We start from the raw sequence: 19,829 nt of genomic DNA, 5'->3' as shown, positions 1-19,829 counted from the left end.
GGAATCCGGTCACTGTAAAGGCCAGTTCCATGCTTGCTTTCACTCCACTGCTATCTCATGGCCTGCTCACAACACTCAGGTCCCCTTTCTGGGCTCTATCATGACTACAGTCCATTAACAGATAAAACAATCTTCAGTGGCTTCACAACTTACATACATGTGATGTTTTTATACGACCTTATTAATTCTCTTCTACCCAGCCTTCAAGTTCAAATCCATTTATTGTCTTTAATGTATTTTATTCAAAATACTTGTGACTTTTAAGTAAATTTTAAATTAAACTAAAACACCCACATTTTTTAACAGGGTGTATCTCCATAGACATAGTAAGTCTTCAGTTTACTTTCTTCCAAGATTTACTGACACAGATCCAGCTAATTTTTGTTTGTTTGTTCTTTGCGGTACTCGGGCCTCTCACTGTTTTGGCCTCTCCCGTCGCGGAGCACAGGCTCCGGACGCGCTGGCCCAGCAGCCATGGCTCACGGGTCCAGCCGCTCCGCGGCATGTGGGATCCTCCCAGACCGGGGCACGAACCCGTGTCCCCTGCATCGGCAGGCGGACTCTCAACCACTGCGCCACCAGGGAAGCCCATCCTGCTAATTTTTAAAAAAGATAACACTGAGGATCTGCTTTATACTTCTATCCAAATATACCCATGAAAATGCCCAATACATTGTTCTGTTCTCTACTGAGGCAATTACAGAGGAGGGGACAGCGTGCTGGTGGGAAAAGAAACCAGTAATCCTCGTGACTTCAGTTTAATTGTTTAACTTTATTACTGTTGCACCATTTATACAATTACATATAATTTCAATGCATCCATTGTACATTTTTTTTGTTTTTTTATTTTTATTTTTTTCCATTTTCCAATGAGTGGTGTGTTGGTGTCTGTGACACAGAATGGAAGAGAAAACTGGAACTGCAATGAACGCAGACTTTTTTTTTTTTTTTTCATTTCCACTGACCAATAAACAGAACTACAGGTGCACCCAACCACGGACATGCATTAACTCGTCATGAGAAATCTAGGGAGGCTAAGTAGGATGAGAGAATGTTTGTTACTCCCAAAAAGACCTGGGAAGGAAGAATGGAGAATTGGCATTGAGATACATGTGGACAGGCTACGTGGGCTGTCTGAAAGTTGGCATTCATCCACAACATTAAAAAAATATCAAAATAAGAAAGGCTGTAAATGAAAAAGAACACACAGAAAATACTGCTTTCATAAAGATCTGATTGCCTCGGCACAGGCCCTGCGGGCAGAATCGAACGCATCACTCCCAACTCCCCTTGCAGAAGACAAGATGCTCAGATCTTAGTGGCGGAGTGCATGTAACAGCAGTTCAGGTACAAAACATGTACTGTACTTTCAGACATTGATCTTTCAAATCCAGGACTGATTGGTGGAGTTGACCGAAGGTATATTAGATATTTCCCCACAAAAATACTATTTGGATTCTCCCCCCCCCCTCCCTTGATGGGAACACATCCTTATTCTTGGGCAATACGTATCATTACTTCCAATCTGAAACAAGTTAGTATAGTAGAGAGAGAGACAGAGAGAGAGAGAGAGAGAGAGAGACAGAGAGAGACAGAGAGACAGGTCGTCGTTAAGCGGTATTCTTTTTTTTCCATAGGCTGTCCTTGTTACTCTTTCACTGCTACGGTTTGATCAGAATTAGCTGCCGGGGTCTCGGCGGGTTTGACCTCGTCTGCGGGGGCTGCGGGGGCCTGGGCCTTGGGCGTGGAACTGGGTGCTTCCGTGGCTGCCGGGGTCTCCTTGGAGGATGGGGCAGCCTCAGTGCTGCTGGGTTTTGAGTCTGAAGCTGGGGCCCCGTCACTTTTCGTCTCCTGCGCGGCAGGCGCTGCGGAAGCCTCAGTCTTTGTGGGTTCCCCACCCTCCTTGCTCTTGTCATCCTTGCTGGGGGCCGCGGGCTCCGCCGCCTCGGGCTCCGAAGCTCTGGGGGCGTCGCCGCCCGCAGCGGGGCCCGCGGTGGCCGCCGGCTCCTGCGCAACATCCTTCGGGGGCTCGGGCTTCCCCTCGGCTCCCTCCATCTGCTCAGGCTCTGCCTTCGGGGCGTCTTCCTTGGCCGCCTCTGTGTCTTTCTCGCCTTCCTTGTCTTCGGGCTTGTTGGCAGCGTCCTGGGCATCCTTCTCTGGCTTCTCCTCCTTGCCGTCCTTCACCTCTGCGGTCTCCGCAGCCGCCTGGGTCTCATTCTCCTTCGGGGTTCCCTCCTCTTCCGTCCCGGCTCCTTCTGCCTTCTTGTCTTTGTCCTTGGCCTTCTCATCATTCACATTGTACCCCTTCTTCTTCTTGCTCAGCTTGCCTCCCATCTTGGAGTTCTGTAACGAAACATGACACAAAACGAGAAACAGTTACTCGTGGCTCTAGACCAAATGTCTGTGTCCTCCCAAATTCATAGGCTGAAATCCTAACCCCCAGTGTGACCCTATTAGCAGGAGGGGCCTTTGGGAGTTGTGGGTGGAGACCTCATGGATGGGATCAGAGACCACCACAGAGCTCTCTGGCCCCTTTCCCCACGTGCCCACACAACCAGAAACCAGCCGTCTACAATCACAAAGCAGGCCCTACCAGACACCAAATCTGCCTGCACCTTGGTCTGGGACTTCCCAGCCTGCAGAAGTGTGAGAAATAAATTTCTGTTGTTTACAAGCCACTCGGTCTATGGTAATTTGTTATAGCAGCCCCAATGGAGGAAGATGCTTGCTCTGTTTACAAAGTAAACAGTTCAGAACACTACTGAACTGTACACTTTAGAATGGAAAACATGGTAAATCTTATGCTACATGTATTTTGCCACAATTAAAAAAAGGAGTCATAAAGAAAAAGTAAAGTGTCTAATCGTAGTAAGCCAAGGACATACCAACCTGAGATCAAAGAATCAGTGATTAAAAGACTAAGCTTGTCAATTGTAAAGAGAAGTGGTGCAGTATTTGTTTCACCTGCTTTCCCATGTCCAGCTCAAACACCAAGTCTTGAACAGAATGTCAGTGACAGCCATTTTAGGTCTATAGTAAAGCTAGTAAAAGGTGTCATAACTTGAAAACACTTTGCAAAGAAACGGCACAGCTGGAAAATCACAAATTTCAAGAAAATAATCTCAAACTACAAACTCCTTTCAAACTCCATCATTCATATATACGTACATATATGCACACACATCTTCAAAGACCAAATGCAAGGAGGATTTAGTCTATCTCATTATTAAGAAGGACCCATTAAAGGAAAACTATCACTCAGAAAATGAAAAGGATGGTGTTGCCAGTTACATTTAGTCTGTTAGTTGTGTCATACTTGTATTCATTGCTTTTCAAGGTATTTTTGGCTTAAAAGAAAACAGTTCCATAGTAATATAAAAGTGTCCTTCATTATCAATTTCTTGATGAGAAGTCAAACTAGATATGCAACTTCAATGGTCATTAACAGCCTATTTCACTCAAAGTTAAGTCTCCAACTTCCTGGAGGTTGACACTTTTATTCTATGAATATATTTGGATCCTGAATTTTTCTCCTCTGGTACTAAAGCATTAAACCAAATCAGTAATCAATTATAAATTTAAAAATAATAAATTCAATCCAGAACCGTTGTCGGAGCTAAACAGGCACTCCATTTCTTTTTGTTCAAGTGTATTTTTATGGCATCATATATCAGTGGGAATCCACCGAAATGGTGCTCTTTAGAGGAAAATCTGTTGCTTTTCCTTGATGAAGCATGGCAGAAATTATATGGCAATATCCTCTTTAGTCCACACAAATAAGTCCAGGAGAGAAAGAGAGAGGACACACGCCTTGCCCTGTGCCCCATGTACCGGTGTACAGGAGACCTCTGGTTCTGTTCTAGTTCAGGGCTGTCTCCTGGCAGAATTATACTGTACTCTTTGACCAATCTTTTTGTTTTTTTTTTTTAAAGTATTTTCCATTTAGAACAGAAAATTTGCTGCTTATACATTCCATTCCTTGGAATCATGACTCAGGACAGTGATAACCTACATTTATCTTATTTAGAAGCCGGGTGTTAGGTAGAAGAGTGCTATTCTTCAGTCAAAATTTGTCTCACCACTCTATACGTGAATCTCCTGTCCAAAACTGGGGAAGAAAAAAAAAGGAACAAACCGAAGGATGATGAAAATACTGCTCCAATTCTCAAGGAAGGCCTTTATTATGTTATCAAAGTAAGAATTCCTCTTACACATTTCTTTCTAAAAAGAGAGTGGCTTTTGGTCACTAAAAAGAGAGTGGCTTTTCAGACATCCGACAGGCTCTATTTGACTTAATTTTTGGTTATTTCTCCCCCAGAAGTGGGAGCAAACATATATGGTAAAAATACTTTAAATGCACCTTTATCCTGTAAGCAATCACAAAACAATAGATGAAAATCTGAAGAAATAAACTGAAGCAGTATTTTAAATTATAGTTTATAACTCTTTCATTGAATTCTTAATTACCCAGTATGCATGAATGGTGCACATCAAAATGTCAGCTCTGATATTTCAAGATATTTTGGTACATTAGTTTAGAGCTAAGAAAGAGAAAACCTGACAGGCCTGCCTTTATGATCTTCTCCCAATTCTATAATAGAAACCCATACACCAACTTAGAAATTATAGAATAGAAAACAAAGGATAAATGCAGTGTGTGTATGAACAACACGAGTGCCCCTTTCTCACCCACAGGCATGAAATTCTATACAGCTATTCCCAGAGGCTTAAAGTCATGTTGGTTTACAAACCTAAAATCTACTTTACTAAAATTGGGTGTTCTGAAACACAGTTAGGGCCACTTTCTATTCTTTATTTCTGGGTAGGAAATGAATGTACATAATCAAACTCTAAGTAAGAAAGTGTGTCTCCATTCCTGTTTGCCTTTCAACGTTAATAAACACTCCTACTTTTGCAAATTTTCTCATGTTAGTTATAGTGAGGTATCAGAGGGAGGTTTATAGAATCCACTAGAACCCTGGAAAAGCAGGACAGTCTGGTTATTTCCCTAGACAATGTGGGTGAAAACCTTGCCAACAGCCAGGGATAAATTAAAATTATAACTTAAAATCTATTAACTGTTTCCAGGGGTCCAGCACAATCCTAATTCCAAACACATCACTCAACTATTTTATTTAATCTTCTCAACAGGACCATGAGGTCGTAAGTATACCATTAGTGCCCTCCTTTTACCCATATGGAAATTCTAACTAGCTGAGTTCATGCCGCAGTGTCGTAAGCAAAAGGCCAAGCCAACAACACTAGGTAAGGCAGGAGGGCACTGTCTAGGAGGTTACAGGGAACCCCACCAAGAAGTTGACAAACGGGCAGAGCTCTTGTCTCAGGAATGGTACCCACCTTGGGTCACAAGGCTGGTGCAGATCTACGATGATTCAAAACTCAAGATGTTGATAAGATAAGAATGAAATTCAGAATTTCAGGTACCCTTTGCCCCTAAACTTTTTATTGCCCCTAAACTTTTTATCACCCCATTTGCCAATGGAGATTTGTATCAAATCCTTAAAAAAATAAGGAGAGTGGTGGGCATATTATTTTAATTATTTCTCATTTCTATTACTTCTAATTTTGAAAGAAATGAGTTGGTATAGAAATTCAGAAGCTGGAACTTCTAAGTTTCAAAAAAGGGCAGTTAAACAAACAAAACAAAAACAACACGGCAACTAGTAATCCATGCTGGAAGGCGCTTAAGCCCAAATCTAAGCTACAGTGAAAGGGCTGGGACTACCTTTGCATTTCTCCACATTTGGGACATTCACTAGCCATCGAGTGACACAGCAAGAAAACTCATACCCAAGCTGATGCACTGGAACTAAGCTCTCCATGTTGATACAATAACCAAACAGTAAAGTTGATTTATTAGTTACAGCATCTCAAAGGAAAGCAAACTCCGGAGCTGCCCTTTGAAATTACCGAAGAATTCTAATTTACAAGGGCCAAAACTGTTTGAAGACTGATGGCTTCAAATCGGCACAGAAAACAACTAACAACCAACAGCAAGAGAGAGGAACTTCACTGTGTTTAATCTGTAAAATGTTGGACAGGAATTATTTCATGGAGACTTTGCACATTGCATCATGGTAGATGTTGTTATGAATCCCATCTCCACAGCACACTGGCCCTGAATCCTTGGGCAAGTTACTTAACCTCATTGTCCTTTCATTTCCTGTACGATAGTAAAGGTCAATCTTAGGAAAATTTTACATGAGGCATCAGTACAACATTTGACATTTCATGGGCTTGCAATAAATGTTAGTTCCTTTCCCCATCATTGAGTTTTGCAATTCTTAGATAATTCTGTGCTTCTAAACCCCAAGAGAAAAGTAGAACACAGGTTCCACACCCACGAACACACACAAGTTCTGGAATCAGGAATTAGAAGCACTGCGATTAAAACATTTAAAAAATATTTTTAAATGGCATCAAGAAGATTTTTGGTAATTGTGTTCCAAGCATTCTCCTGCTGGCTGGATATATGTGGAAAAGAAGTTTGTACAGTTATCTGCTGTCACCATACTACCACCATACTGCTAATATTAAAATCAGTCTACTACTTTGATTTGAATCTTTTATGTACTTAAGATTCTCGAGGTTACACAAGTCTTTTAAAAATATACAGTCTCTTATACCAAGAAATCATTTTCCAGACAGAAGTAAAAATTATAGATCAGTCAGCAAATCTAACTCCTCCCAATTTGATCTGATACTGGAGTGATCATAGAAGAAATATCATTTCATCTTCCCACTACCTCTCCATCACCTGGTCCAAGGAAACAAGAAAAAAAGTCCCTTTCAGTCATCAGGATGAAAAATGAGCCCAAATTCTTCAAGTAAGACTCATTTACTGACACATTATATACATACGTGAAAGACAAAAAAAAAAAAATTGATCTACACTTTATCTTGGCTAATAAGCTAAACGTAGAATGTCTATGAGGGAAAGTAACAGTCAAATGTCACCACCTTTTTTTTTTTTTTTTAATTTTCCACAGATGACATTTTTCTTGTATAAAGTCCCAAATCATTTAATATTTTTTAGGCACTAACAAACAGTGTTCTAAACCTCCCACAGCTGTCTTGTGACTTATTCCCCCCATCTTATGAAAGTGAGCCTCTATCTAGTTAATTAATCCCACTTGGCTATAAACAAATAGTCCAGAAGAATTAAAATTCTGCTTTTTGGTGAAGAGAGAAAGTGACATTCTAGCACTGTTATGTGATCAAAGCAACCTGGGATGGTAGGTGGGAAAACAGGAGAAAGTGAAAGTGAAAGTGTGAAAGTTAGAAAATCAGTGGCAGTTATGGGGCCCCCAAGCCCAGTTCTCCTTTGCCTACACCTCTCCTCAGGGTCCCAGAAAGAGATGGTATCCATGTGATAAATTCCTAGTTAGACGGGCTAGGTAAGGTGAGGAATTTTTTGTCCTCGGAAATAAGTAAATGAAGTAAATAATAAGTGGCCTAAATATTAGATTTTACTTTTTTCTCCAAAGCAAATACTTGGAGGATTTTGTTGAGTCTTAGAGCTAACAAGTATTTCTTTTCTTGTAAAAGGAAATCCTATTTACAAGCTAATGTTCAACTACCAAGTTGAATACAAATACAGATCTATAAGAAAAAAATATATGATCCTACATATTGCCACCCTAGCAAAACTAAAATTAAAAAAAATTTTCTTTGGGGGGTTCTGGGCAAGAAATAATTTGAAATGCTATGCTGTAATAAAGATACTTTAATAGACAAGATAATCACCGCTACGGAGCTCTTCAAATTCTTTGTTCCTTTCACTCCAGGAAGCCTGTCAGGGAACATGGAAGATGGTCCTTAGCCATTCAAATCAGCTAAGTTGTGTTTATTTTGTACACACAATCCCAGGACACACTGGGCAAAATCACCTCTGTAGAAGCTGAATTATCATGGGGTTTCACTAAACAACCACCATTCTTGCAAATTCTAATATGATCAACTCAGCCAGTACTTTCCTAATATGCACCTGATTGTTTTTCTCACCTTGAAATAAACCTATCTATCAGCATAGGCTACTGAATTAAAACTTAGTCTTTCATTTTGAGAAAATAAAGGTAGACAGGCAGAGGACAAAATGTCATTTAGAAAAAATTAAATTATAAATATTTTCTGTACGACTCATGTCAAAAACAAGCCACCTAGCACTCACTCAGTATGAAACTTGCTAAACATAAGCATGCACATTGAGTGCTGGTCCCAGCTGTCAATAATTTGCTATAAAACTCTGAGCAAGTCACTTCCCCCTCTGGGTCTCAAATTTCCCATTCAGTAAAATGAAGATATTTAGTTTATTCTTTTTCTGGAAAAAAAAAAAAAGTGTATATTATGGATGCTTATAGCACTAAACAATAAGGTATGTGTGAGAAAATGTGCTGTGATCAATGCTATGGTCTGAATGTTTGTGTCTCCCCAGAATTCATATCCTGAAACCTAACCTCCAAGGTTATGGTATTAGGAACTGGGACCTTTGGAAGGTGATTAGGTCATGAGGTGGACTCCTCATGAATGGGATTAGTGCCCTTATAAAAGGGACCCCCATAGAGCTTTCTGGCCCCTTACAGTATATGAGGATACAGCAAGAAGATGGCAGTCTACAACACAGAAAAGGGCCTTCACCAGAACCCAACCATACTGGCACCCTGATCTTGAAGTTCTACAGCCTCCAGAATTATGAGAAATAAATTTCTATTGTTTATAAGCCACCAGGGTATAATACTTTTTTAGAGCAGCCCAAATGGATGAAGACAATCAATAAAGTTCTATACTCCTGTTAATTATTACCATAAACACTTACACCATCTTTCACCCTGAAAATCAAATTGACAACCAGTTGGTTTATTGGTATGATTGGATTTCTTTATACATAATTTTAACATGTGTGAACCTTGTTAAAAATCAGAAATAAAAATCTGTAAAACAACATCCAAATGTTTACCAAATACCAGACTTTTTAATGTTTTCAATTACGTTTAGGAAATGTTTTCAGGATACTGTGTCAGTTCTGTAAGTAATGAATGGGAACGGAACTGAACACTGAAGACGTCTTAGATGAAGATACCAGTGCTAGAAAAATTCTGTTTCATTAGCTTTGCTTGTGCAGAACTACTTCATAGCATTGTGTTTATAGAAGATGTTCAGTTGTTTCCACTTTGCTTCCTTTTGATGGGTAACCTACCAACCACTGGTGGTTCTGCTTGGCAAGATTTGCTCTATGCCCAAATTTTCTGTTTCCTATATATAAAAACCAGTTATGAAACATAAACTGGTGCAATGTAGATATTATTTTCTTGCCCTCACCATCTCCACTACCTCACCCAGAATTAGTTGATATTGGGAACAGTGTTTGCAAATCTTTCGGGAACACACGTACAATGTAAATGCAAGGCTTGACTTTTTTCTAAAGCAAGATTTGCCGTTTCATAGGACACTAACACTGAGCACTTAGTCATGTGTGACCTCCCAACAGGGTGTATTTTGTCTGCCAGAAACCAGCTTTCACCTCCTTGCTACTGCTGAGAAAAATTATCTAAGTAGAGGCTGGATTCACTTGCTTCTCAGTAAATGCTAAAATTCTCAAGTTCCTAATTAGAGACTCCTTTGTCCTTCAAAGTTCGCAAAGGATCTTTAAAGTACGAAGGGTAATTTTATTTATACCTAGGTTAATCTTCTCATGGAAAAAAATGGAAAAAAAATATGAAAGTATCTTGAATTTTACAAAGAAAGTGGATTAAATTCCTGAGCAAGAATAAGTGTTAAGATTGTCCCATACCACAAAAATGGTCTCAATTTTGCCAAAGTTGAAGGTTTTAGCTGTGGAGCCATTCCCTTTTCCTTCCTTCGACAAGTCTGAAGAGGTGAACACATAAGCAAACACTATTATCACCAATCATTTATACCATTTACTTTGGAAGGAACCATTTTTGTTTTGTTTTGAATTGAGCCCAGAAAATGGAATATTTCTTCTGAGAAAAAAAAATGTTCACTTGTTCATAAAGGCTTGTATCTTTTCATGGATTCTCTTGTATGTTCAGAACCGGATTAAATAGTTTTATCTAAGAAATCACTCATGAATTGCTTATGTCCAAAGTCAAGGGGTAATTCATTTCTACATCGATTGTATTGGAAAGCTACACCAAACAAAACTAGGACACAGAACCATTTTTACAGAGCTGCTAGAATGCAACATAGAAGATTTTGTTTGGAGTTTATCATACGTTGGGAAAGAGCTCCAGGCCAGCTATAGGTTTTTAATACCAACAGCTTTGCTCTGGGAATATCAGCATGAGGTCACGGTGACTTTTAACACAGTAAGGGCAAAGATGCATTACCCACACATACAAGAGAGAGGGAGAGAGTCTGGAGAAAGAGAAAGTTTCTCGTTTTGAATAGTCTCTCTTCACCCTCCCTATTCTGCTTCTGAATATCTACTCCTCCACTGGAACCAATCTTTTTCTGCATTTTAACTTATAGAAACTGAAGCCAAATATTCGATCCCATAAGCTTCTCTAGCAGGACACCTTCAGAGGCAAGACAAAAAAGTATCCAGCAGTAAAGGATTTAAACCTTGACTCCATTCTGCACTAAAGGTAAAGCAATGGTATTAGGAATAGAAGCCCATTGGAACAGCTTTCCTGTTCCCCAGTGTTAAGAAAGGAGCCAATTAGCAGACTGTGGTGAGTGGACCCATGGAGCTGATCTGGTCCTCACTAGTCTCTATAGAAGACAGTTCTGCCCCTTTCAGTGACTGAGGCTCTCCGGCTACCAAGTGAAAACACACAGCTCAGTCCCTCTCCCCATATATTCCTTTGGTTTCGGTTAAGACAGCTGCCAGTGTTTTAAGACACAGGCACAACCCTACCTACCAGGATAGAATCTAATCAAAATTTTAGCCGTTCTGGAAGTTGTTCTTATGGCTTTCCAATAAAATGTGAGGTTTCTGGGAGCTATCATTTACTGTTTCCTTTCTTTAGTCTTTGAAATAAAATACGTGCTAAGTAGTCTGGTTGAGTGCAAGTGAGGGAGAAGGGGGAAGTGTTGGATCAAAAGGAGTTTAGAGTAGGAGAAACAACAAGAGAACTGTCATCACCAACTTTAAAATTTCAGTCCTTTGAGGGAGGTCTAAGTAATAGCACACCATCAGGCATCCTAGAAGAGTCCCTCTAGAGAGCTGCATTATCGAAAGAGCTTTCAAGAACCAATCTGCATTCTGCTAGCAAGCAAAATTATTGGTAATTAAATGTTAGTGTTTACCTCAGCCCATGTACTGAATTTTAGATGTTTTGATGTGCAGATGACCACCGTTTGTGACTGCTGAATTTTCATTTAGGTAGCACTTTGTTGGTTATATCCATTCGTTAAAGCTTCCCACATCTTCAGATAAAAAAATGCAAGCCCCAATTATAGCACTGACTCTCTTCAGAAAATGCAACCTTGCATAATGACACAGTTTCCAGGCATTAACTACCCCCAAACCACGGGGATTACATGCACTGCATTCTTCCTACAATTAGTAGGTATTCCATGACATCTCCCAATTCCATTTCTCATTTGCATACTTCTACATTTTTTCTACTCTGTCAATGAACAATAATGCAATTCTGTGACAATGAAAATCATTGGCATATGTTAACTGGTGTATAAAACAAAACAAGAAAACGACTGATAATAGTATTTCTCCATATGGTCTGAAAGTTACTATATTATGACTTGCAATGCTATTCCTATTTCTATCTTCTCTCTCTACACTAATATCTAGGCATTCTCCATATAGGACAGTTTGAATCATACAAAGGTCCCATCCATTGCCAAGTTCCTATTTCAAAAATACAAATTTGGATTAATTAACCACGTCATCTAGAACCAGGAGACTAAAGTTCTTAAGGATAATGTCAAACAGATTACAAGTCTATAGACTCCAAGTCTATAGCAAAACCCAACATGAATATGCAACAGTATGTGTCAGAGACTGAAGTGTTATTTCTGGTTTGACTGCTGCTTCACGGTGTGATCAAGACAAGAAACAGTCTCCTTTTGATTCTGTTTCCATCTGTGAGGCAGATATATCTTCTTCTGATTATAAGATGGATACAGAATCAAAAAGAGACTGTTTCTTGTCTTGATAACATATGAAAACGAATCAATGTTTCCTGACAAAGTTAAACATGCGACCATAGCACATTAACTGTGTCACTCTGCAAATTCAAGGCTGCAAAGGTTCAACAGGTATAAATACAAGATAATCCATTACTGATTTGTTTAAAGTAACATACAAAGTTAGAACTGACTCATAAGTTGCACCTGCAGACAAACATCACCAGACATGTTGGCTTTACAGTGACTCAGGCTGAAAGAATCCAACTTGTCGGTCAAACCTAGCTGAAGCAAATGTTGGGAAAAGAGAAAGGAAAAAAAAATTTTTTTTTTTTAACCTTAAGGAAAGAATTTACAAAGTATGGAGAAACACAACAAATTCAAAATACATTTTCAGTAAGAATACAGCGAAAAAAATCTAAAACATATGGTTGGTTATGTCCAACAATTTCTATTTTCAACAAACAACTGTCCCTTTTCTTTCAAATACCAAAACTTTTATTCTAAAAGAGGAAAATGAAATAAAGATAATGTAGCCTATGTGTATTTTTGGTATTCCCATCAGGATGTACTTTGTCATAATGATTTGCTCTCAGGTTTTCTATTGTTGGAATTACTGTTGTCAGTATCTGATTCAGTGAAAGCTTCCATTCAGCAATTGTAACATCACCAACATTTAGGGTATCAGAATGTCCTCTGGGGAGAGGGACTATAGTAAGAGCTGTCAACCCATGTCGAAATTTCTAACGTCAACCTATTAAATACAAGAGTAAAACTTTAAAGAAAACATTTTCAAGATAATTTATTTCCTTGTCACAATAAATATGTTCAACTTTGTAAAAATGTACTGTAAAATGTGCAGGAACTATTTGAAAAACACACAGATACACATACACTGCTACAACTCAATTTTCGCAAAGAGGTGGTTAGGATCAGTTAGAGCTACACAGTCAGAAAGTCCTCCTATAGAAAAGGAAATTAATCACAAGTGACACTTCCATTATTCTCCTTCATGAAGTTCAGGTCAGCCCTACAGAGCATCCTCAAAGTATCTTTGGGGATCTCTCATCAAAAATTCAAAACACAGAATAGTCTCAAGACCTTCAAATCTTCAGAAATTATTTTAGGAAAAAATCGACTTGATCTTTAGTAGGAAAAGAAAATTTTTTTGAAGTTAAGTAAGATATGAGAGCAAAAAGCCTACTCTAATCTAAGTTAAGACAGAGACAATTAAAATTAGAGTAAGTTAAGCCTCATAAGAGAGCAAAAAATAACAGTTTTCCCAGAAGAGATGACCTTTAGTTGGACTCAGGAGATGAGAAAAGTTTTACAGACAAGGTGGAGTTTGAGAGAGTAGAAATATCAAAAGTACTTATACACGTAGAACTTACTCTGTCTAGAACTGTCTTACTATTTAATCTTTACATATATTAACCCATTAACTGCCTCATCAATCCTACAAGGAAGAAATTATTACTACTTCCACTTTACCATGAGGAAACTAAGGCATGTTGGAGCCAAATAACTTACCCAAGATCATATGCTAGTAGTCTGGAGATGTGGTGTGAACCCACGCACTCTGGCTCTGGAGTGAGGTCTCTTAACCATCATGATAAACTGTCTTGAAAGATGACTAAGCTACCTTTAGATCAAGATAGGGAAGTAGGAAGTATTTATGTTAGAGCAAACCAACAGAAGAATCCAGTCGAGTATGAGAATAATCTTATTTATATTTAGGAGCTCGGTGAGAAAGAACTCATCTACCTGGAGGGAGGTATGATGGAATATAATCTATCAAGGTTGCCTAATCGAATGTTTGAATTTAGGTGGCAGAAAGCAGAAAACCAGCTTTCTTCCAGAAAGGGAAAAAAATAAATATGTTTCAGAACTCAACAGAGAATTTTAGGAAGCAGCTTGGAGGAGTTATATTCTGCTACAAAAAGATGAAAAAAGAAACAAGAACAGGAACTGTGCGACTTGATCTTGTGATGAGTTGTTAACTACTGACCCTGGAGTGACTCAGGTTGAGGAGTGAAGACACATGCCTCCTTGGAAAGGCTCAAAGAACGCATGAGGAGCCAGAAAAGATAGCCACAAAGGCCCACACTGAAGAGCGTGAGTGAAGTAAAAGCAATGTCAAGGCAAGAATTTGCAACTTTGTCAAGACTGAGTTTTGTCTATTTGTTTATAAGCAGTTGGAAGACTGAAAATATATACGGGAAGATGAGATGAGCCTAAGAATAAAGAGAGAAACGAAAGTGGAAAGACAAAGGAGAAATAATTGATAAGGCAAGGTTCCGGAAGACTCAGAAAGGTCAGTCAAGATTAAGCTTGGTAAGGAAGGACCCTTAACTATACAGGGGGCAAGAGAAGAGAGGAGTGAAATGAATTCCAAATCCAGTGGTTTTCCCAGCCTGGCCACTGGCATCTCTGTCTTTCAAGTGCACGCAGTCAAATCTGAATGATTCCAGACCAAAGACTCAATAAGGTCTCTCTAGAGTAAATGTCTGATCGTGTGTCTTTGAAAGAGTCATTTACCTTTTGGTACTTTACCTTCTCAGTTCTTTCATATAACAGTGAGGATTTCTCAAGTACTGGGAGGAAAAGGACAGACATTTCATCAACCAAAATGCTTTAAAATGCTAAAGAATTAACATAGTGACCACTAAACCAGGAGAGGTCTTATTGTGAAAGAACTTAATGTGCACAGTAAAGCAAACAGGCTTAGTGCGTTATGAAGGGGTTTAAGAGTTTCTTAGATAAGAAATGCATAGCTGATATCTAGACCCGTATTCATACAGTATTCACGTATGAATTTTTCAAATTCTTTTCCCATTTAGGTTATTACAGAGTATTAAGCAGAATTCCCTGTGCTATACAGTAAGACCTTGTTGGTTATCTATTTTAAATATAACAGTGTATACAAGGGACATTAATTCTTAAGAACTGCATTACTACCCTTATCCTTTCCTTATTATGCAATCTAGTCTTGGTTTTAGATAAGCCTCCATCTTTGGTTATTTACCTGTATCATCATTGCTTAACCCTTTTATACTGTGATTGTGCTGGAAGTTTTAGCAGTAAAATAGATCTGACCCCACTTCAACATCGACCTGAAGTCTAACTTCAGATTTATTCAACGTAAATATAATGACCTCAGAAGAAAGATTTTGTTTTTAATATTGGTAAAGCACAATGGGTACTTGGTAAGTACTACGGACTCACTATCCACTGAAACATGCAATTTTCAAGTTTTATAACTTGAAAGAGTTATAAAACTCAGAAGATGAAAGTCTGTACAACCATATAAATTGAGTTATGTAAACTCTGCTTTCACTTAGCAGTAGAAATAAGTATGCTAAATTAGAACTGAAATGTCCATTCCATTCAATGAGACATGGCCAAATTCCAGGGATCATCCATGATGGCAAACTCTAAAGCACTAGAACCCATCACATAATTAAAACAAGAATACACAGAAATCACTACAATATTGACAAGACATTCTTCTTTTTAGGTTACTATGTGCACATCGTAGGGACCAATTCTTCAAAGTGTATCTCCTAACTGAGTCTACAAGTTTTGAGCATAAAACTCTGAATTGACGCTGCTGTTATAAATATGACAGATGACAGTTAAGCCTGTCTTGAATATAAAGGTTAACTAAATGCAGACCTCACACAGAGGGTTTTTTTCCCCCGCTTTTAAAATATCCTGCCACATGCCGCAAACACTATCAGAAAACATGTATTATTCATCCTCATCAATAGTCTAATATGCTTTTAGAGTCTGCTGTACATTCACATCGTTATTTATTTGCACTTAACGGATAAGGTGGCCCTTTCCAAAGCCCTGGTTACAGCATCCTAACATGACTTTATATGAATCACCTGGTCTTTTATTCAATAAAGCTACTAAGTGAACCACAACCAGTCCAGGAAATTCAAGCCTCTGATATCACTTCTGAACCTTTTCTCTCTTCCACAGAGTCAGGAAACTATCATGTCTTATCACCACAACTAATTTTGAATTCTCGAAACAGAGTTAAAATAAACCACAGGGGAAAAAAACTTACAGGAGCTGAGATATTTTTGCTACTTATTAATGGACTAGACAGACCATCATGGGCTCTGGAGCCATAACAGGCTTGCTCAGTGTAGCTCACTCGACAAAGACAGGCTGGTGGCCAAGGAGACGGGGAGGCGGCCCACCTACACCAAGAGGAGTTGCAATTTTACTTCTAGTAATTTCTATATCCAATCATCAAGGGAGGTTCACACTTTCTATGATTGTCTGAAATCGTGATATATTGACATTTTAATGTGTCTTTCCTGCCCCCCACCCCTCCCCGGCACCAACAGCAAATGCAACATTTCCAGTCCTAAAACTATTGCATATTTTAATCATTTTTGATGACAACCTTTCCAAAATTCTTCATACGTGTCCTTGATTTTTAAACAAAGAATTTGCTTTTTTCTTGGTGCTGTGCTTAGTACAAATAAGGATTCAGTAAATGTATGCTGAATTAAGAAACAGTGCATTAAATCCACAGGCAGAAAGTACGTGCTATGTCTGTCTTCAAGAGGCTCCTACAATGTTGAGTTTAAGCAACAGTGTAACATTTAATGTCCTTTGTCATCCAGCCTCTCCTTACAAATCAAGTTTATCTCTCAGAACTTCTCAACCAAACACTCTGTCCCAAGCTGTCCATGTTCACACTCCCTGCCACACTTCTGCCTTCTTCAAATTTGAGCATCTTAGCTACTTAATGAAGCATTGAGCAATGAAGAGACATTGAAGGTTTGAGTCCCAGAGAGCTGTGGGATTAAAAACATAACTGAGGGGTATTTATTCCCAACCATGGAACTCCTGAAGAAAAAAGACTGCCTTTCATCCCCAGACCTGGCACGTGGCAAAAACGCAATACATAGCTTTTCAAGTGATGACTGAATGGTAATGAATTCTAACTGAAGCTACCGGAATTCAATACCAATGTGTTCCTTATTCATTATGTCATTTGGAGCAAAGTCTCTCAAATTTTCTCTTTTGTTGATATTTCAATGTAATGTGTCAAACAGAAGTAGTGAGAGGTGTGTATATAGGAATCACCCGAGGAGCCTGTTAAAAATCTAGATCTGCGGTCTCGTTACAGAGGTTAATTAGCGGGTCCAGAGCGCATCCTAAGAATCGATTTTTCAGCAAGCTGACCAGGTATAGCCAGAGCTGGTGGCTCAGAGCCACTGGTTGAGAAATACAGATACATGGAGTCTGAAGTGACATTGAGTCAGTTAATGATTTTTCATCATCTGTAAAAACTGAAACATGAAAATCTCCCAAACCAGTGTGATTACTGGTGGTTACAAAGCTAAAAACAAGCATGGCAGAACACCTAGCTGGGTCTAACCTGCAGACAGGGGTGGACAGAATGAGGTGGTGTCAGCCCCAGTGAAATCTCATCAACTACTGAGCCATTTTGTCTCTGGGTGCTCTTTGCTACCAGAATCACAAATAAGTTAGAATTACCAAGGCTTATTCTCCTTCCCCCAAGCTCCCCAGCATCCAATTGTCCCACCACCTGTCTACCCTCCTCTCCAGCACTCTCCCACCTAAGCCCCTCCTTAATGCCATTGTTCAGCCGCAGAAGAGCCCCTGTGCCTACACCAGGCTGTGTGCAGTCCTTTGTTACCCCAGCAACTTCTGTCACTGGGTGGGGGAAATACAGCAAGGTGGATGTTCAGCTCTGTAAACTCCTTTCTTACATAATGTGAGGCTTCAGTTGTTCAACGTTTACAGTCCGCCCTGTTGAGTCAATACTGTTTTCAGAAGCATCCATTTTATGTAATTAGAGTTCACGTTTCAGAAAACAGGTTTTCCTCTTTTCATTCCAAATGGAACTTTGATGGCTTGCCATGAGTTTTGAGCCCTGATCCAGTATAGGAGAAAGCCTATGGGCAATGGGGTCAGCAGGCCAAGTTCAGCTATGTGAACTTAGGCAGGAACGTTAACCTCAGCACACTCAACCTCACCCTTAAAAAAAAAGAAAAAAGAGGGAGAGGAGGTTATCAATAGCATTTAAATGGAGTATTTGCAGGAAAGAACATAGTTCAGCTAAAGACACACAGTAGGTATTCAGTAAATTTTTGTTTACTCCTTTACCTAAGACCATGTCTCAGTTCTGTTAATATGTAATAGGGAGTAATCTTGAATTTCAAGATTAAGTAAAACAGAGGTGGAAAAAATTACTGTGTTCAAAACACGCAAACAAATGGAAATTGATACAATTATAATCAAAATAATAATCACGGGCTTCCCTGGTGGCGCAGTGGTTGAGAGTCCGCCTGCCAATGCAGGGGACGCAGGTTCGTGCCCCAGTCCGGGAAGATCCCACATGCCGCGGAGCGGCTGGGCCCGTGAGCCATGGCCGCTGAGCCTGCGCGTCCGGAGCCTGTGCTCCGCAACGGGAGAGGCCACAGCAGTGAGAGGCCCGCGTACCGCAAAAAATAATAATAATTACTTTCATTAACATTTAAATTCTAGATTAAAGCCTGCAATATCCATTATATAATCTGTAGATTTTAAAAGCAGTGTTACCTAAGGGGCAAAATCTTACAACGATGAGAACAGAGGTTGGTTTGGGACACTAGTCCGTCTTCTCCCCAGGTTGCCAGCCTCCTAAATAAAGCAATCAACACTCTCCACTGTTGGCTTTGAAGCAGTGGGCAGCTGAACCTGAGTTTGGTAACACTGGGAAAAGATGAATGCCAACCAGGAACGCCAAAAGGACTGAGTGAGCCCAGCATACACAAGAAAATGCCCCAGGGAAAATCAAAAAGGGACAATGGGGCTTAAAATGTGCTTTAAAGCAACCTTCTGAAAGGGAGGGTTTTTTTCCAAATCTATTTCCATCCTATTTGCTTTTGATTGAGAAGAGCCATGGGGAAGAGCCATGCTCAATATTCTGTTTTACCAATTTCACCTGTTTGGAGTTCATAATAGTTTTACGATGGAAATATCAATAAACCTTCTCCCTAGGAATATTTTATTCTTCACCTACAGCTATAAAATATTACACTTAAACATTTTAAAGTAAGAAAAGAACGACCAGATATCCTTCCTCAATTTTAGCAAAAAAAAAAAGAATTCAGGCAAGAAGCCAGCCACTTCTCTATTTTTTCCTATAGGCTTAGAAAAGCAAGTTAAGAAAAGCCAATTGCCCGAATCCACGAGCATTTTTCTTGGAATTCAGGGGGCACTAGGGAATGTGGCATTGCATTCTGAGCCACACCAGCGCACGCTGGTACTCAGCCTGCTGACCAAGTGCTAAACACCATCCCAACATGTGGAACTGAAAACAGGGCACCCATTTCATGCCTCAGTGGAGTCCCTCTTGAGCTGCTCAAGCCACACAGTAACTCATCTAACGCACTCTCCTTTGAAAAGGAGCTAACGCCATTCCTTGTACATGTTTTGTGAACCTGAATCTTTACAAATATCTGTTAAACTTGAGCTTGCGTCTCACCATAGCCACTACTGGCTGCTTATGTTAAACAAGCCACTTTTAATTCCCCTGGGCTTGGTTATTTCAGTTGTCATATAAATGACTAGAACTATATACCTTAAGTCTATATTTTTTTATCTTTACATAAATGTGCCGTAATAATGCACATATTTAATTAGATTATGCCGAGCACTCAAAT

General features: G+C 39.4%; 1 protein-coding gene across 1 annotated transcript in view; it reads right to left on the bottom strand.

The window, feature by feature from the left end:
- Positions 1 to 752: 752 nt before the first annotated feature.
- The window catches only part of BASP1 (brain abundant membrane attached signal protein 1), a 54,415-nt gene continuing 35,338 nt past the window's right edge, over positions 753 to 19,829 (bottom strand). Inside the window, exon 2 of the mRNA XM_065875074.1 lies at positions 753 to 2,343. Coding sequence (XP_065731146.1) covers positions 1,648 to 2,334 — 687 coding nt within the window. The 5' untranslated portion in view covers positions 2,335 to 2,343 and the 3' untranslated portion in view covers positions 753 to 1,647. The remainder of the gene's footprint in view (positions 2,344 to 19,829) is intronic.

The sequence above is a fragment of the Phocoena phocoena genome, chromosome 3 (genome assembly GCF_963924675.1).
Source record: "Phocoena phocoena chromosome 3, mPhoPho1.1, whole genome shotgun sequence".
NCBI lineage: Eukaryota > Metazoa > Chordata > Mammalia > Artiodactyla > Phocoenidae > Phocoena > Phocoena phocoena.
Note: the sequence above shows the minus strand (reverse complement) of the source record. Positions and strands in the feature narration are given on the sequence as shown.